General features: G+C 36.5%; 2 protein-coding genes across 3 annotated transcripts; both read right to left on the bottom strand.

Moving 5' to 3' along the window:
- Positions 1-10,689: 10,689 nt before the first annotated feature.
- On the bottom strand, positions 10,690-11,628 carry LOC143635762 (uncharacterized). Its single transcript, XM_077103514.1, has one exon. The coding sequence runs from the start codon at positions 11,626-11,628 to the stop codon at positions 10,690-10,692; it is 939 nt and encodes a 312-aa protein (XP_076959629.1).
- Positions 11,629-12,709: 1,081 nt separating this feature from the next.
- LOC143635717 (protein trichome birefringence-like 34) lies at positions 12,710-16,986 on the bottom strand. Of its 2 annotated transcripts, none has more exons than XM_077103474.1 (5): positions 16,542-16,986; positions 14,211-14,388; positions 13,913-14,109; positions 13,591-13,749; positions 12,710-13,100 (listed from the first exon to the last, which is right to left on the bottom strand). In XM_077103474.1, exons 1-5 carry the CDS (start codon positions 16,895-16,897, stop codon positions 12,752-12,754), a joined length of 1,239 nt encoding a protein of 412 aa, XP_076959589.1. In that variant the 5' UTR covers positions 16,898-16,986; the 3' UTR covers positions 12,710-12,751. The 2 variants fall into 2 exon arrangements, with proteins under 2 accessions (XP_076959589.1, XP_076959590.1); XM_077103475.1 differs by having other exon boundaries at positions 16,572-16,986.
- Positions 16,987-17,445: the final 459 nt, after the last annotated feature.

Here is a 17,445-nt window from a genome sequence, read left to right as displayed (position 1 = left end):
TCGAGAGTTTGGCGGGGGAGTCTTCGTTTCTCAAACTGGGTATCGGTGAATCCCAGTGAGCGATTATTTACTGCACTTGCCCCAGCTTGGGTAACTGGGGTAGTGTTCGTAAAATTTACTTCACTTGCCCCGGCTTGGGTAACCGGGGTAGTGTTTGTAAATACTGTGTTGCCGGTATTCCCCCCAGTAGCTGGGGTTGTGGTTACCGAAGTTTCTTTAACCATCTTGGAAGTTTGAAAAAACTGGAGAAAGATGTAGTTCTAGCTTTATGCACGGATGGCGCCAATGAAGAAACACTAACCAGACCCCGGGCAGATTACTGGTAACCTGGGGGTTAGATAGATGTTTCCCACGAGGGGTTAGACCCTGAGAAGATGGTTCTTCTGATAACCTGCAAAACAGACACCGTGAGCTTGTCACTGAGAAGGGGGGGTTCCTCCTTGTGACCACCCTCCGGCGTGAGAATCAGACTAGATTGCTCTTTAAATATAAATGTATATTTAAGAGATTGCTAGAGCAGATATCAGGTATAATATGATGATATGAGATAAGATGAGATGGTCATACCATTTGTGGTATTTATAGCCGAAGGTAGGTTTCCAAGGAGGTATGGCCGGCTGCAACAGTGTTCCTGTTCCACCAACAGTAGCCTACGCACGTGTCCTGCTGGTAGTTGGTGGGTAGGTAGCGGCTAATAGCGACCAGGCCTGCTGTATACTATTCCTTTTCCACCAACTGCCGGCTACGCACGTGGTATGACAAGAGTTGGTGAGTAGGCAGCGGCTAATAGTGACATACAGTGTAGGAGCATGCTGCTCGCCATACTGTTGTCCATAAGCTGTCGTATCTTTAGTCAGATCTCTTTCCCATACCTCGTCAGGTACAGTACAGAAGATCTTCCCGTATCGTACGGACTGGCTTATTTGGGCGGGAGTATTCCCCCTCCCACCCTTGTGCGGGATTGTTCCCGGCTTCGCTCATTCCTTCAGGTGACACTGAATGATTGAGAGCTAAGTGCCTTGTGCGTGTAGCCTTGCTGCGCGGGTGGCCTTCCCTGATGGCTTGTATCCGAGGCTGCGGGGACAGGCGGAGTCCTTCACCATTGGGAGGCATTTCCTGCGGGAACAGCTTGCGTACTGCGCGTAAGGACGTCACGTCTCTGAGCATGGTTGGTCCTGCGGATCCAGTTGGTTTCTGCGCAGACGTCCCTGTTCAAGGTGAGTCTTGCGGGTCCAACTGGGCTCTGCTGGGACCTACCTCGTCATCAGAAACACATAATAGATTACAGAAATACAATATCCCTACAATTGCTCTCTATGGGGTTACAAAATTTGTTGAAACTCATCCATGACATTGTCTAAGAAAAAATTCCAAAGCAAGTCATTTTCAATATGACAAATACAACTATCGCTTAAATACGCATCAAATCTGATTACGGAAATCGGACTTCAAATATTTCATTGCGGAAATACGCCTTTCAGCACTTGTTGCGACGGATGCAACAAGAGCTAATTTCAATAGACGGTGCACCAATGTAAATGATATGTGTTTCTTTGTTTCAACTATCAATCATATAGGACTAGATAATCAGTTCAACTCCATAAATCTTGGGTCATCTTTTATATAATCAATATAGATCGGGAATTCAATCTTCAATTTTCTTTAATCATATTCATCAAAATCATATGGATACATATCGGCTAATGCAATGTCTTTGGGATATCAAACCTGCTAAAATTATTATAAGGACTCAAACTATTCATATAAATAAGCAAGTCGGATGTTGCCTTGTCAAAGTGATTTCCAAACTCTTGAATTTGCAGATCTAACACCGGGTTAAAACAATCATACTAGCAATAATGGCAATATGTAATGTGTGTATTTTGTCTCAGCCTTCTTAGGGTAATGCATTTAGCATCTATATTTACCACTTTAAGCTCATGCGTTTCACATAAAATGTTGACTTCTTATAAAAAATTAAAACCCTCTAATATCAACTTCTCAAGTCATTTATTGGCTGCTAAAAATTTCATGGGGGTTGGCTTTAAAAATCCATGGGGATCAATGTCAAATTTTCTTGGGGTGTAGTCAGAATGTTAATGTATAAATACTAAAAAGAATAAAATTTCAAGAGTGAGGGAAACCCCCATGCTAAAGCATTGGGTCCGCTTCTGAATGGTCACCGATAGAAATTCATCGGTGAGAGTTTGTATTAAATCAGACGCGTTGCAAGTATTATGATCTTCGACAACTTATTGGCGGATCATTTATGCAATAATCAACGACAAAGTATCTCCAACTTTGTAAGGGTGGTGGTCATATATTATAAATTCACGACAAATTATTGACATGTATTTATGGACCGACTATCAACTAGGTTTTGATAGATGGTTTCATTTCAAAATTTATTGATGGTATTTCCTTTGATAATGATTTGGAATGTTGCATTTATATATAAAAGTTGATATTAATTATATTTACATTTGTTAGAAAATTAGAAATAATATGCTGGGAGATGAGAAGGCAGCACTTATTGGCGCTAAAGGAGAAGAAAACATGTAATTAACTTTAGTTGTTGAGCTTTGTTGTACATGATGCAAAACATGATGTACCATTTATGAATAGTATAAATTTGTGAGACCCAAGTTTTGGTAAGAGTTAATTGCAGTTTGCACTATGGTAAGCACATATTACTGGTTGGGCCCTAAATGGCTGATTTTTGACATCCTGATATCTGCAAGGTGGGCCAGCTTCAGCCCTGCTGCCAAACAGCCGCTTACCATCTATTTGAATTCTGATGAAAAGACTATTATACTTCTACACTTTCCATACCTGAGTGTTTAAAAATATAAAGTTTGAATCTTCATTTTGTTGGCCTAGACGAATCAAACAATCAGATTAAACACACAAACAAACAAGCGAACACGATATATTGGGGTGACAACCCTCGACTCTTTTCATATAACCAAACGAACTTATCAAACAAACATAACTTCACGAACATACAAGGAGAAGAGACTTCTCTTGACTCTCAAATAAAACTAATAATCTAGACCCTATTTATAGACCTACTAAAATTGCTCTCCAAGACAAACCTAACTTGGAAAACAAGGCAAACTTATTCTAGAATAATCCATATTAAAATAAACTTACAAAACAAACCCTCAACTTTATTGATAATAATTCAAGATTATTCTTCATTCATCCCCTTAATCTTGAATTGTGCATCTTTTTTTTTTTTTTGGTGCCACCAAGGTCTTGAATTTCCAATAACGCTCTCAACTCTTCAATTTTAATCACTGGTTCTTCTTTACCCTTTCTTTTCAGTTGTTTGTAACAAAACTGCTTAACAAGTTCTTCACATTCATCGTTCAAATCATTCATATTGATCTCAAATACAACTTCATTCTCCACGTTCTTCTTTCTCACTTTTCTTTTCTTTCTTTCTTTATCAGAACTTGTAGATGATTTATTCTCTTTTTCTTTATGAGAACCTGCTGGACTTTTCTTTCTAACTATTCTTCTTAATCTTTCATTTCGTTCTGACTTTTCATCAACAAATGCTCTGTTGTTAACTTTCAAGCATGATTCTAAATCTGCAGACTTGTTAGCTGCATCGTTCCTTTCATTCAGTACAATATCCTTTCTCTCATCATCATCATCATCATCATCATCATCATCATCATCATCATCATCATCATCATCATCATCATCATCATCATCATCATCATCAGTAGCAGATCTTTGTTTCCGCTCACTTATCTTAACAACTTTCTCATCTTCAAGTTTGTTTGAGTCAGAAAAACATACATGAAGATTCACTATCTTCTCTTTTTCTTTCGAAGAAATTCTTTCTTTTTCTTCATTCAATCTTTCCTTTTCTTCACTTTCTAAAACAGCTTGCAAAGCTTCTTCTTTCTCTGCAGCTTCCTGATATTCCTTCTGTGCTTGTTCTTCTTGAACAATGGCATCCAATCTTTCTTTCTTAGCGATCTCATACAATCTTTCTTTCTCAGCGGCTTCTTGAGCTGCCTTTTCATCTTCTACCTTTCGAACATAATCCATTCCAAGAAATCGAATCTTCAAAGCACGCCATACTTCCTTAGCATTCATGAGTATGCCAACTTGTACCAAGATGTCTTCCGGTAGGGTTTGACATATGAACCCCAACGCGGTGTACATCTTTCTTTCATCTACAGTTACGCCGACTGTAGGTTAAACAACTTCCCAAAAGCCATAGTCTTTCAAAAATTCCTCCATTTTTGTCAACCATACTTTGTAGTTCAATTTCGTCAATAGTGGAAGTCCTCCAATCATCATCGTTTCTTTCCTATTTTTACTTTCTTATCTGGTTTTCTCTTTCAGTTGGAATTGATTCCCGATCTCGAAACCAATCTCTAATAAATAACAAAACACTACAAACTTCTCTTTTCTTAATACTCAAAACCACACATTACAATTACCTTTTTAATTTTTCACGAATCCAACCTTAAACTCACGGGTTTGTGAAGGCTTTCACAACCCCTTTTTTCAAACGAACAATAAAAAAACAAATGCACTTTATTTGCAGCAACAAATGGCTACTGCCTTTACTTGAACTCTCCAAATATAAACTATTATTTTCTATTACCAGCCAACAGATCTTTTATAATTTATTGAACCCTTGTATAAATAACAAATTAATTCAAAAGGTAGGTGACTCACATATATGAAGAAACATCCACCGTCTTTAATTAATTCGATGATCTTTGTCTTTTCCCTGACGATTTCCGACTTACCCTTCTTACTTCGATTAACAAACTTTTGTGTATATATATGCCTTCCTTCGAACCGTGGTACGAGCTTTACTATTTTATTTTTGCTTGCAAGATTATGGGTGGCAGCTCTAATTTTGTTCTTGCAACACGGATTTATTGGCGGCTCCAAATATCCAAAGTCAAAACACCGAGGTATAAAATAAAGACATTCTGGTTCTTTCTTTGTTGCAAATAACGAAAAACCAAAGTAACAATTTGCAATACTTTTGACCAATAATTACTCTATTGAAATTGGTGTGACAAACCTTTTTTTCTTTCTTTACGAACTTACTTAATATCAAAACTTCTCAACCGAACAAAACCTTCGAGGTGAAATAATGCGAAATTTTGCGTGAATACGAGCTGTAGCTCTGATACCAATTGTTGGCCCAGACGGATCAAACAATCAGATCAAACACACAAACAAACAAGCGAACACGATATATTGGGGTGACAGCCCTCGACTCTTTTCATATAACCAAATGAACTTATCAAACAAACATAACTTTACGAACATACAAGGAGAAGAGACTTCTCTTGACTCTCTCAAATAAAACTAATAATCTAGACCGTATTTATAGACCTATTAAACTTGCTCTCCAAGACAAACCTAACTTGGAAAACAAGGCAAACTTATTCTAGAATAATCCATATTAAAATAAACTTACAAAACAAACCCTCAACTTTATTGATAATAATTCAAGATTATTCTTCACGTTTATTTTTCCCTCCAAATCTGAATAATCAATGTTGTGTTTGACTTATACTTTGGCCATACATAATACTAAAATTGACCTGATTGACTAACATAACACCTATTTAAATAATTTAAATACTTAAAAATGTATGCTGTGTTTGGCCACTATGTGTTGACTATGTTTGACAATTGTGTGTTGACTACTGTGCTTGACTTTTAGTTTGACCACTTTATGTTAATCCAACCTATGTAACAAACATAATTCTAAGATTAATCTGATTAACTAAATATTAACCAGTTGACTTTGTGTTAGACTTTAGGATTGTTGTTTTAACTTTGTGTTTGACCATTTGTTTGCATACATATTCACTTCAACATTGCATACATTATATACATATTCCATACATATTGAATATACTAAACAAAATGTTTCATTGCACACTTATGTTGCACTTCTATCTAATAGTATTTGACTGTCTGTTTGACTTCATTGCACACATATGTTACACCTCATTTGACTTTCTGTTTGGTTGTTTGTGTTTGTAGTTTACATTGCATACATATTCATTACATAAATTGTGTACATATTCACTACATACATTACATACATTTCATACACATTGCATACGTATTCCATACTCTTATGTATTAAATATATTAGACAAAATTTGTTATATTTAAATTCATAACATAATGCATGATAAGAAACTTTAAGATTAAGCTTATAGGTGTGCAATGAAGAATTAAGCTGCATGATCATAAACTTTATGATTAAGCTTGTAAGGTAGGTTGCATGATCATAAACAATGATTAAGCTTAGTTGAGTAGTACTATTCGGACTGACCAACCCACTCATGGCTCGGTCACGCTGGCCAACGCGTGAATATGTCCAGTATTTTTACCCATGTTTCGTGACAAGACATCCTGGCTACGGGCGTGCGTCAATAGGCTTAGTTGTGGACTCATGGTTGATACATCATGTGCATATACGTGTACGATTGGCATATAGCATTATAAACAATATACTTTTGCATGGAAACAAATTGTTTTTATACTAAATCTCTGAACTCACTCAACTTTTTAGTTGACTTTTTAAGCATGTTTTCTCAGGTAATAACGCTTAGTTTTCCTGCTTGTGCTTGGAAGCTTTCTAATTGGATGCATTGTTAGGAAGATTTGGAATGATTGCATTTTTGTTTTTGATGCAAACATTTTGTTTTGTTTGGTTTAAATTTGGATTTTGTATAAGACATGGCTAGACATTTCGCGCCCGTGTATGTCACAGCTCTTTCTATTTTTGTGGATTTCGAACCTTTATCTCTTAGATTGAGCTCAAGTTGTGATATACAATTCATTGCACTTCTGCGTTTCCGCCTTGGCGGGGGTGTGATACTCAGTTAGCTATTAGCCTATTCAGTATGTTATAAACTCATTCTAATAACATGAGTTTTGCTAATTGTTATGTTTATTGTCATAACTTTAATCGGCGTATAAAAAACGTATCTATATTATTTAGTACGTTAAGGCTTAAGGAGCATGCTTTTTTATAGCTCGGCCGGGGCACGTGAGTTATCAGGGCCGACCTTGCTTTTTTCTCTTGAACTCTAGCGGTAAAGACTTAATAATCTGAAAATCATCTTTTAAAACATCCATAAAATGCCTCCAGTCGAAAATGTCCTTAAAATCACTGAAAATAAGAAGACGTTATTGTGTTGCAGCTTGAAAATGTTAAAAGAATACCATATTAACATGTCAATTAGCATATGATGGGTCAAGCGATGCCGTATCCATTGGTCAGCAGCAGCAATGTCAAAACCGATCAGCAATAGCAATTCTTGCTGGATAATACATATACACACAAACACAAAATTTATTGTATTGGATATCAAATAAGCAATTTACTGAACAAAAATCTTGATTCAAAATGATAAAGCCATAGGCTATAAATACAAAAGCAAAGAAACGTTAACTACCAACTACTTGCTAGAAAATAGGAAATAACAAAAACAATAACAAAATAAGAAACTAACTAAAGAATAGGAAATTCCACCGCACGTGCATGACCAATTCTAGCTTTATTATACCAAACTCCAACTGCCTCCAATGTTACTCTAATAGTCCATTGACTTAGCTTACTCTTTCAATCCCTCCCTCAAACAAGACTGGGTTTTCATGTTTGTTTGCCTTTGAGAGAGCACATTCCCAACTCTTCCCTCAGCTTCAGAAACACATCTCTTTTAAGAGCTTTGGTAAAAATATCTGCCACTTGATAATTAGTACCATAAAACTCCATCTCAATCTTTCCTTCCTTAACCAAATCCCTGAGAAAATGAAACCGTACCCCTATATGCTTACATCGACCATGAAATACAGGATTTTTAGATAACTTAATGGCCGAAGTATTATCACATTTGATGCTCGTTTTTCCTTGCAGTTCAACTCCAAGTTCTTCCATTAAACCTCTTATCCACATCACTTGGCATGCACACGTTGCTGCTGCTGCATACTCCGCTTTGGTTGACGACAACGCAACTACACTTTGTTTCTTTGAAGACCATGCCAGGGCAGCTCCATCCCACGTAACTAAGTAACCCGAAGTACTTTTTCTATCATCTTGGTCACCCGCGAAATCACTATCGGTGTATACTTTCAGCTCACCCTTTCCTTCTCTTTTATACCAAATACCGTAATCAACCGTGCCCCTTATATACCTCATTATTCTTTTAGCCGCTGCCATATGTTTGTCAGTAGGTTTGGACATAAAATGACTAATAAAACTTACCACGAACTGCAGATCGGGCCTCGTAGTTGTAATATACATTAAGCTTCCAACCACTTGTTTGAACAACGTCTCATCTACAGGCTCACCTTCTTCTTGACTCAACTTGCTTCCTGGTACCATCAGATTAATGACAGCATTACATTCTCCCATATTGAACCAGGATAAGACCTCCAATGCATACTTCCGTTGAGAAATATGAATGCCAGCAATAGTTTGCACCACTTCTATTCCAAGAAAATACCTCATCTTTCCCAAGTCACTCATCTCAAACTCATTCTTCATTGAGTTCTTAAACTCAATTAACATCTTCTCATCATTACCCATATAGATTCAATCATCTACATACACGTTCACATATATCACCTTCCCTTCGGATTCTTTAAAAAATAATATGTGCTCCGATTTGCTTCTTTTAAAACCTTCATCAACAAAGTACTTCTCAATTCGGTTAAACCAAGCTCTCGGAGCTTGCTTTAACCCATACAACGCTTTCTTCAATTTATACACTTTCATCTCTTCCCCTTTAACCACATATCCCATCGGTTGTTGAACGTAAACTTCTTCATCAAGCTTTCCATGCAAAAAGGCCGATTTTACGTCCATTTGATATATGTTCCAACCTCTTTGAGCCGCGATTGCTATCATCATTCGTATGGTATCCATCCTTGCCACCGGAGCATAGATTTCTAAATAATCAACACCATACTCTTGCCCGTAACCCCGAGCTACCAATCTTGCCTTATGTTTGTCGATCTCTCCTTTCTCATTCAACGTAGTTTTGAACACCCATTTTACACCAATACATTTGGCATCATCAGGTAACTCAACCAAGGACCAAGTTTCATTTCGTTCTATCGCTTCTATCTCGATATCCATGGCCTTTCTCCATTTTTCATCTTTCACCGCTTCGTCATACTTAATCGGATCTTGATCAACAACATCTTCAATCACATTCGCTTCTTCTTCATCCGTTAGATCATCACCTGACAAATCATCACCCGTCACATAATCTTCCAAGTATCTCGTGGTTCTTCTTTCTCTACCCTCCCTAGCAACAACATTACTTGTACTTGGAACATTACTCATATCTAAATCTTCGGCTTCTCCTACATCTGATTCCCCATCATCATACTCTTCACCACCAATATTATTATTTCCCCAATATATTGTCTCAACATCCTCCTTTCTCTCCTTTGTATTTCTCCAGTCCCATTCTTTATTTTCTTCGAAAACTACATCTCTACTAACCACGATCTTCATTGTCTTAGGATCCACAAGCCTATAAGCCTTGGATTCCTCACTCACACCCGTGAGAATACACACAAAGCTTCTGTCATCGAGCTATATGCGTTTCTCCTTTAGTATGTGAACATGGCCCAAACAACCCCAAATTCTAAGATGATCAACCGATGGCCTATTTCCACTCCAAGCTTCTTCCGGTGTTTTATTTAATAAGGCTCGACTTGGGCTTCTATTAAGCACATAAAAACACCACATGGCTGCCTCGGCCCATAAAATTTTAGGCATGTTTTTAGCTGCTAAGAGAGTGATTAGCATACCTATCACGGTTCGGTTTTTACGTTCCGCCACACCATTTTGTGGCGTGAACCGTGTAGTCAACTGCCTTTTAATACCACATTCTTTAGCAAAGTTATCAAATTCTTTTGACAAGTATTCTCCACCTCTATCACTCCTTAAACATTTAATAACTCTACCACTTTCAACTTCAACTTTACTCTTAAACTCCTTAAACTTCTCTAAAACTTGTAACTTTTCAGACAATAAATACACCCAACCCTTTCGGCTATAATCATCGATAAAACTTAACAAGTACCTTTTTCCCGTGTTGGATTGAGATGTGATCGGTCCACATACATCCGAGTGAATCAACTCCAAAGGTTCGGTTGCACGCCATTTACTTTTCTTCGGGATCGCCTCTCTTGTTTGTTTTCCAATCAAACACTTTCCACAAACTGAGTCATCCACCGAAACTGTGGAAGATCCCTCACCATTTCCGTTCCCCGTTTTGCTTAAATGACCCATTCGTTCGTGCCATAACCTTGCAATATCTTCATCAACTACATAGTTGCACCCGTCACCCCTTTAATTCGAACCCGACCCTCTTGTTATTTCATACAAAGGGAACATTCGGTTGGAGCTCATTCGGCTTTGAAATAAATACCCCTTTTCTGGGTGATACACCTAACATGCATCCGACTGAATAAAAAAGGATAACCCCTTTTGTTGAAGTTGCCCAATACTTAACAAACAATTTTTCAAATCGGGGACATAGTACACATCGTTTACAATGAACACCCCTCCATTAATCACCATTCGAATACTTCCTCTTCCAGACACAGCCATCCTTATGTCGTTTCCCAATTTAACAGTGGTGGAGAATGAGTTATCCATATTCAGTACCTTTCCCTTATTCCGCACATATGATTCGAGCAGCCCGAATCTAAAAACCAAATGCAGTTTCTGGTTTCTTCTCTCCTTTCGGTCTTAACCATCAACATCACTTCTTCACCCTCATCAAAACCTGCGAAATTAGCTTCTTTGGAGCCGGGACATTCATAAGAGAAATGTCCCAACTTATGACACCTGTAGCATTCTATCGTCTCTTTGTTGAAAGAGCCCCTTCCACGTCCATGCCCCCTGCCTCGTGAACCAAATCTGCCTCTTCCACGACCACGACCGGTCAGACTTTCACCATCTTCCATTTTCAAGGCTTGTTCTTCATCTTTTTCACCTCTCTTGAACTTTTGTTCGTGAACCACTAGACTACTCTGCAACTCGTGTATGGTCATCTCTTCCACATTTTTCGATTCTTCAATCGAAACTACTACGTAATTATACTTCTCACTTAACGTTCTCAGGATCTTCTCGACAACCTTTACGTCTTCCATTACTTCCCCATTACTCCTCATCTGGTTTTCAATGGACAAAACCTTACCGAAATATTCCGGTATGGTTTCGTTATTCTTCATCTCAAACACTTCAAAGTCTCGTCTCAACTTTTGTAACATAGACCTTTTCACAAGTTCATTCCCAACATACCTTTTTTTCATCGATTCCCAGATGGCTTTGGAGGTGCTACGATCAAGGATCTGTTCGAAAGTCACCCTGTTGATGGCTTCAAACAAATAGTGTTTCACATGCCGGTCTTTCATTCTGAGATCTTCTAATCTCTTTCTCTGGGCCTCACTTTGAGCAATTCCGACTGCTGGCTCGACAATTCCAGGCTCGATTAAGTTCCATACTTGTTTTGCACGCAACAAGTTCTCCATCATCTCACTCCAGTGTTCGTAGTGACCGTCGAACACCGGTATTTTCATTTTTTCATCACTCATATTTGTGGAACTCTCAATCTCAAGAATAGAAGGACTTTCGCTCTGATACCAATTATTGTATTGGATATCAAAGAAGCAATTTACTGAACGAAAATCTTGATTCAAAATGATAAAGTCGTAGGCTATAAATACAAAAGCTAAGAAACATTAACTACCAACTACTTGCTAGAAAATAGGAAATAACAAAAGCAATAACAAACTAAGAAACTAGCTAAAGAATAGGAAATTCCACTGCACGTGCATAACCAATTCTAACTTTATTATACCAAACTCCAACTGCCCCAATGTTACTCTAATAGTCCCTTGACTTAGCTTACTCTTTCAAAATTAACATGTATTACACCTAAAATCCCCAAAATTAACATGTAGTATGCCTAAAATCCCCAAAATTTGGACTTACTCGTAGTTTGGTGACAGAAGGCTGGAATTAAGAAGCAGTGGTGGCGGTTGTGAGGTTTACCGTCGGTGGTGGTTTGGGGAGATGTACAGCTTGATGGTTAATTGGAGGTTGCGATGGTGGAGGGATGGACGATGGTGTGGTAGGGTTTGAGAGAAATTTGGGAGAGGAAATGAGTTGTCTGAGTAATTTGAGAGAGGGAAGGAGTTATCGATGGCGGTAAAGAGCGCCCAATTATTTTAGGTAACTTTTCTGGTAGTGATACTATTATATGTCGCGTTTTCCTAATGGAGTTCAAATTTGGGAATTCGTTTGGAGACAAGGTTCGTGTTCCGAATCTGGCGCACGGAGTTGTTGAATCTCGGTGTTCGAGATTTACAAGTCTACACCAACTAGTCGGTTGAGGTATTGAATTATGAACATCCTATCGTTGTATTGTTTCTATTTAGTTATGCATATGGACTCATGATGGGCAGTCCAAAGTTTAGTTTGGATTGGTTTGTACGTTTATTTACTTTCTACCTAAATCGTTTAATTGTTAAATATTTTTGTTAAAACTAGTGTACGAATTGAATCCCAACAGCTTAAACCAACTGTAAGTATCCGATCCGGTATCGTATCTCTCCATGTTTATTCTCTAACATGTTATTATATTAGGATTAAAAATGAGAAAAAATGAATCAATGGTAAACTCACATCTAATTGAGCGAAGCATACATGTGATTTTCACATTTGAAAAATATAAGCATACATAATCTCATTCCATACATCAGGCACACCAGGAAGACACCAATGTATGCAATCTGAATAACTACTTGGATTAGATAATTGTTCTTCACTCAATGCACCCCATTGCTTCCTATAAATTGAAGGATGACCTTCCTTTCTGTATTCTGAAAGCTGAGTTATGTTGATGAGTTCAACTTTCAAACCTCTTGTTTTTAGTTCATCAATGGTGTTTTCTACTATTCTCATCATGTTTGGATCTGTTTTGTTGCCGGTATACCCCTCCTTCTTAATCATTTCTGTGTCACCATAACAATTTTGGCCATCAGATCCGCCCCATTCTTCTGCCCTACAGTCGATAATACAAAGGTTTTCTTCGTTAGAGTTAAACATTTTATCACCATGTAATCTTGAAAGTTCAGTAATATGTTAAACTATATAACTGAAACACTGTAAAGAGTAGAAAAAAAACAAGGCAAACTGGTTTTTAATCATCTAAATTATGAACTATGGGTCAATAATAATCCATGCTGAAAATTTATAATCAATGAAATTTTTCCACTTCGTTGGCAAAAAACAGTCTCACTCTGCTAAAAAAAACTTTTACCACTAACTTTCGTTAATATCGTTCCATATCAACTTACAATATTCTAATTGAGATAAAAAAAATCACTTATATTTGGAATTACCTTAGCAGGTGTCAATATAGATTATCATCCGTCAGCCAATAATAGTTTAAATTACTTAAAAATCTAATCCACACTTATAGTAATATATAGTTAAGGTAACTATAACCAATTTGATGCTAAAACTTGGAGAAAACTGAATGAAGTTCTTACTTTTCATGAACAGGTGACATGCTGATGAAAAACAATCGAGTCTTGGCTCGATCAACATGTATCTCTAACCAATCTGACCATGTTTTAAGGGCCATTTCATAGCTACGTACATTCTCCACTTCTTTATATATTCCATTTTCATCTTTAAACGAACCCCACCTAATCGTCATTAAATTCAACATCTTGTTAATTATTATTTACTTTCTTTAAGCAACATATAATATAATTGTAATTAGTAAACAATAATATATAATATTATTGATGTTTCTCCAACCATGAAGACTTTTATGTACAGTTATTTGATTGATCAGTATGAACTTACAAGACTTTGATATGGGGTTGTTTCCACCAAAGATAGGAATTAAAGACTAGTACATCTGCATCAGTCCAAACCCTAGCATGCTTTTCAATTGACTGTGTTCGAACGATCCTTTCGGGTAATCTATGGTTCACCGGGTCGTCTGAGTTAGACTCAACTAACAATGGTTCCCAATAGAACTCGATTGACGCGTTGTAACCCTACATTTAGTCGAATATTCACACAAAAAGATTAAATATTTCCAAAATGCATGTTAAATTTGGTTAGTTTAAATATATATAGAGTTAGGTGTATTAGTTACAAGAGCTTTATAGATGATTAAGTTGGAGCCAGTGTTGTTCATGAGTTTCATCATTGGATCAAGAATGGATGAATCTAAAAGACAAACCATTGAAACCCATTGTCCTCTATTTAAAGAGTCACCTACAAACACCATCCTCTTGTTCCTTAGCTCCTCCAACAATCTTGTTGCATTGAATCTAATATGAAACACAAAAAAAATTAGAATATTCTAGCATAATTGAGCACAAAAATAAAAATCATTTCAAGTCACTTATCTTAAGAACCAACTGCCTAACAAATAATTATGTGATATACAAGAATAGTTGTGGATTTTGCCTTTTAGTCTTTTACATTCTTTTTTCTACTTTTTCTAAAGAAGTTGTGTGCCATATTTGAGAGTGCACGTGAGTGTTTTTGTCACTACTTGTAAACTTAGCAATTAAGGCCTAAATTTAATAACCAAAAAAATTGATTTTTTTTAAAAGGGGGCTAAATTACAAGGATTAATCACTTGGTGATTGAAAAATTATTTTTTTTAAAAGGGGGTTGCCTCCATTTGTAATGACGGGGAGTTTTGAAAATATAGGGGTGTCAGAGTTATGTCAAAGAATGTATGAACTTTTACATACACGATGTATCTCCCCTCCATTCTTAATGGTGGGACTACAAAAGTATCTTCCCACCCTTTTTAATGGAGGGGAGTTTGGAAAAGTTATTTCCTCTCCATTTGTAACGGCAGGGAGTTTGCAAAAGAAGAAGACTCTTTTTAATGCCATTTTATAATTAATCTTACAAAAGTTCATGGTTCAAGATTTTAAAAGGTGAAAATTTATAAACAATATTACAAAGCAATTTTTTGTAAACTTCGTGTGTATTTCTTTAATGCCATACGTGATTTTCTTAACTAACTTTTTTCTTGACTAATTTCTTTTACGTGAGTACTTTGCAACTCATGAAACGAGGTTTAAAATGAGGTTCATACATGAGATATATCTGTCTTCAAAGCAGGTGGATCAAGATTTTGATGGCTGAAATTTAAAAATAGGCATGTAAACGAACCAAACGTTCGGTGAATTATTCGTGAATCGTTCGGCGGAAAGTTCGTTTATGTTCTTTTATTTAATAAACGAACGAACACGAAAAAAAATTTTCTGTTCATTTAATTAAACGAACGAACATGAACACATGTTCCATTCGTTCATTTATGTTCAAGAACGTTCGTTTATTTATGTTCATTTATGTCTGTTTATTTATGTTCATTTATGTATTAACAGAAAATAATTAAATATTATCTAGATAGGTCTTCTGCTTAAAGGCTTTATATTTGTTAATTTGTGTTCATTTAAGTCCGTTCATATTTGTTTGTATTCATTTACATTTGTTCAAATATACTCGTTTAGATTTAAAAAATGAACACAAATGCCCATTTTTAAATAAACGAACATGACCATAAATATTTGTTCGATTAAGTGACCGTGTTCTTTTAAAGTTAAATGAACGAACACGAGCATGCCCTTATTCATGTTCATTCGATTCGTTTACAGGCTTTCACCATTCACATTGATGAATACATCAGTCTCAATCTCTAGGCCCCGCAGATTTTATTTGTGTTCGTGAACACATTAATTTCCTTAATGAACGAACACGAACATAAAATCTAGTTAGGTAAGTGTTCGTGAACCGTTCGTGAACACGCTATTTTCTTAACGAACGAACATGAACAAGGGCTTGTTCGTGTTCGTTCGGTTCGTTTACAGCACTATTTAAAATAGTTTTGTAAAAATTCAAATTTCAAAGTAGCATCAGTGCCCAAAAATTTTGTATAAAAAAAACATTTTATAGACTCCTCGCTGTTACAAATAGAGGGGGGGATAACTTTTCTAGACTCCCCACCGTTAGAAAGGGAGGGGAGATACTTTTGCAGTCCACGCCATTAAGAATGTAGAGGAGTTCTTACATTTTCTGACGTAACTCCGACACCCCTATATTTTCAAAACTCTCCGCCATTACAAATTGAGGCAACTCCCATTTTGAAAAAAAATATTTTTCCGGTCCTCAAGTGATTAATCCTTTTAATTTAGCCCCCCTTTCAAAAAAAATTCAAAAAAATTTGCAAAATTAGCAACCGTGTGTTGCGACAGTCACAAAACAGTTGCAAGTTTTACGATCATGCCTAGTTCATCGTAATTCTGGCAGAAAACAGTGAATCAAAATTTAACTATAGTAGACCCGTCGTAATTTCAGTCGAAAAACAGGATTACACAGAAACTTTTGCTGACTGTCGCAAATCGTGTGTCCAGTTTTCTAGTAGTTATTTATATATGTGTGTGACAGAGAGTGAGAGAGAGACCTTGGAAGGTCACACTGATAAGGTTGCCACCTCCAATGTTGGTAACTCAAATCCTCTCTTCCAAACTTGTTGCAGGCCAATTGATCCGACATAAATTTGCATTCGTTCTCTTTGTAAAGAGGGTATGACTTGTTATCAAACACCCATTTCCCAGAAAACAAATTGCACGAAGAGCCTGAAGAAAATGTAACATCCACCATGACCGGAATCATGCTAAACGTGACATATTCACGGGCCATGTAAACCGCTGCGACGAAAAACACTGCCAAGATAAGTGAAACAAAAAACTGAATGATACTAAATTTTACTGATGCTCCCCATGTTATGGCCACCAAATTTTGGTTTCTTGCCACCATTAAAATTATAAAATTGGTTCTCTTTAGAAAATAATCTTTTTGATGCAATTCTGGCTTCCAAGTTGGGTTTTATCCCCATTTTAAGTTTCTAATAGTTGGTGAGGATTGGTGTATTGTTTTATAAGAAAATATATTTATGAGGATTTGATTGACGTGTTAGGAGTAGTGGCCAAGTTGGAAATGGATTGGTTTTGAATTAAGTACTCCTGGTCAGAAGGATTATAATAACTTTTATGATGGAAAGTTTAATTGGATGTTTATATTTTATTCCATTGAGTTTCGTTATTCTTAAACTACTAAGCTAAAAACATTAAAGACATAGGAAAATACTGATGTGATAAATATAAGAATAAAAGGATGAACCAAGAAGTATTATAAAAAAAATATAGGGACTCTATAATGTTGTAAAACAAACACATCAAAATTGCCTGCATATAGTATATGGCAAATTCATCTGAAAATAATATGTAGGATCATACAGGCTGCTAATATCGGTTAACATAAAGGTCGGATCAATAACGAGAAGAATAAAACATGTTTTGAAGGTT

Source organism: Bidens hawaiensis, unplaced genomic scaffold (assembly GCF_021521415.1).
Source record: "Bidens hawaiensis isolate Kalapana, Puna unplaced genomic scaffold, B.hawaiensis_p1.1 tig00007678_1, whole genome shotgun sequence".
Taxonomy (NCBI): Eukaryota; Viridiplantae; Streptophyta; class Magnoliopsida; order Asterales; family Asteraceae; genus Bidens; species Bidens hawaiensis.
The sequence above is the reverse complement of the archived record's forward strand: the minus strand, read 5'-3'. Positions and strand labels throughout refer to the sequence as shown.

Coding starts and splice junctions, on each gene's coding strand:
- LOC143635717 (XM_077103474.1), bottom strand. CDS start 16,897: ATGGTGGCAAGAAACCAAAATTTGGTGGCCATAACATGGGGAGCATCA. Junction 14,110..14,210: donor TAATCATCTATAAAGCTCTT/GTAACTAATACA, acceptor GACTAAATGTAG/GGTTACAACGCGTCAATCGA. Junction 13,750..13,912: donor CAACCCCATATCAAAGTCTT/GTAAGTTCATAC, acceptor AATGACGATTAG/GTGGGGTTCGTTTAAAGATG.
- LOC143635762 (XM_077103514.1), bottom strand. CDS start 11,628: ATGAGTGATGAAAAAATGAAAATACCGGTGTTCGACGGTCACTACGAA.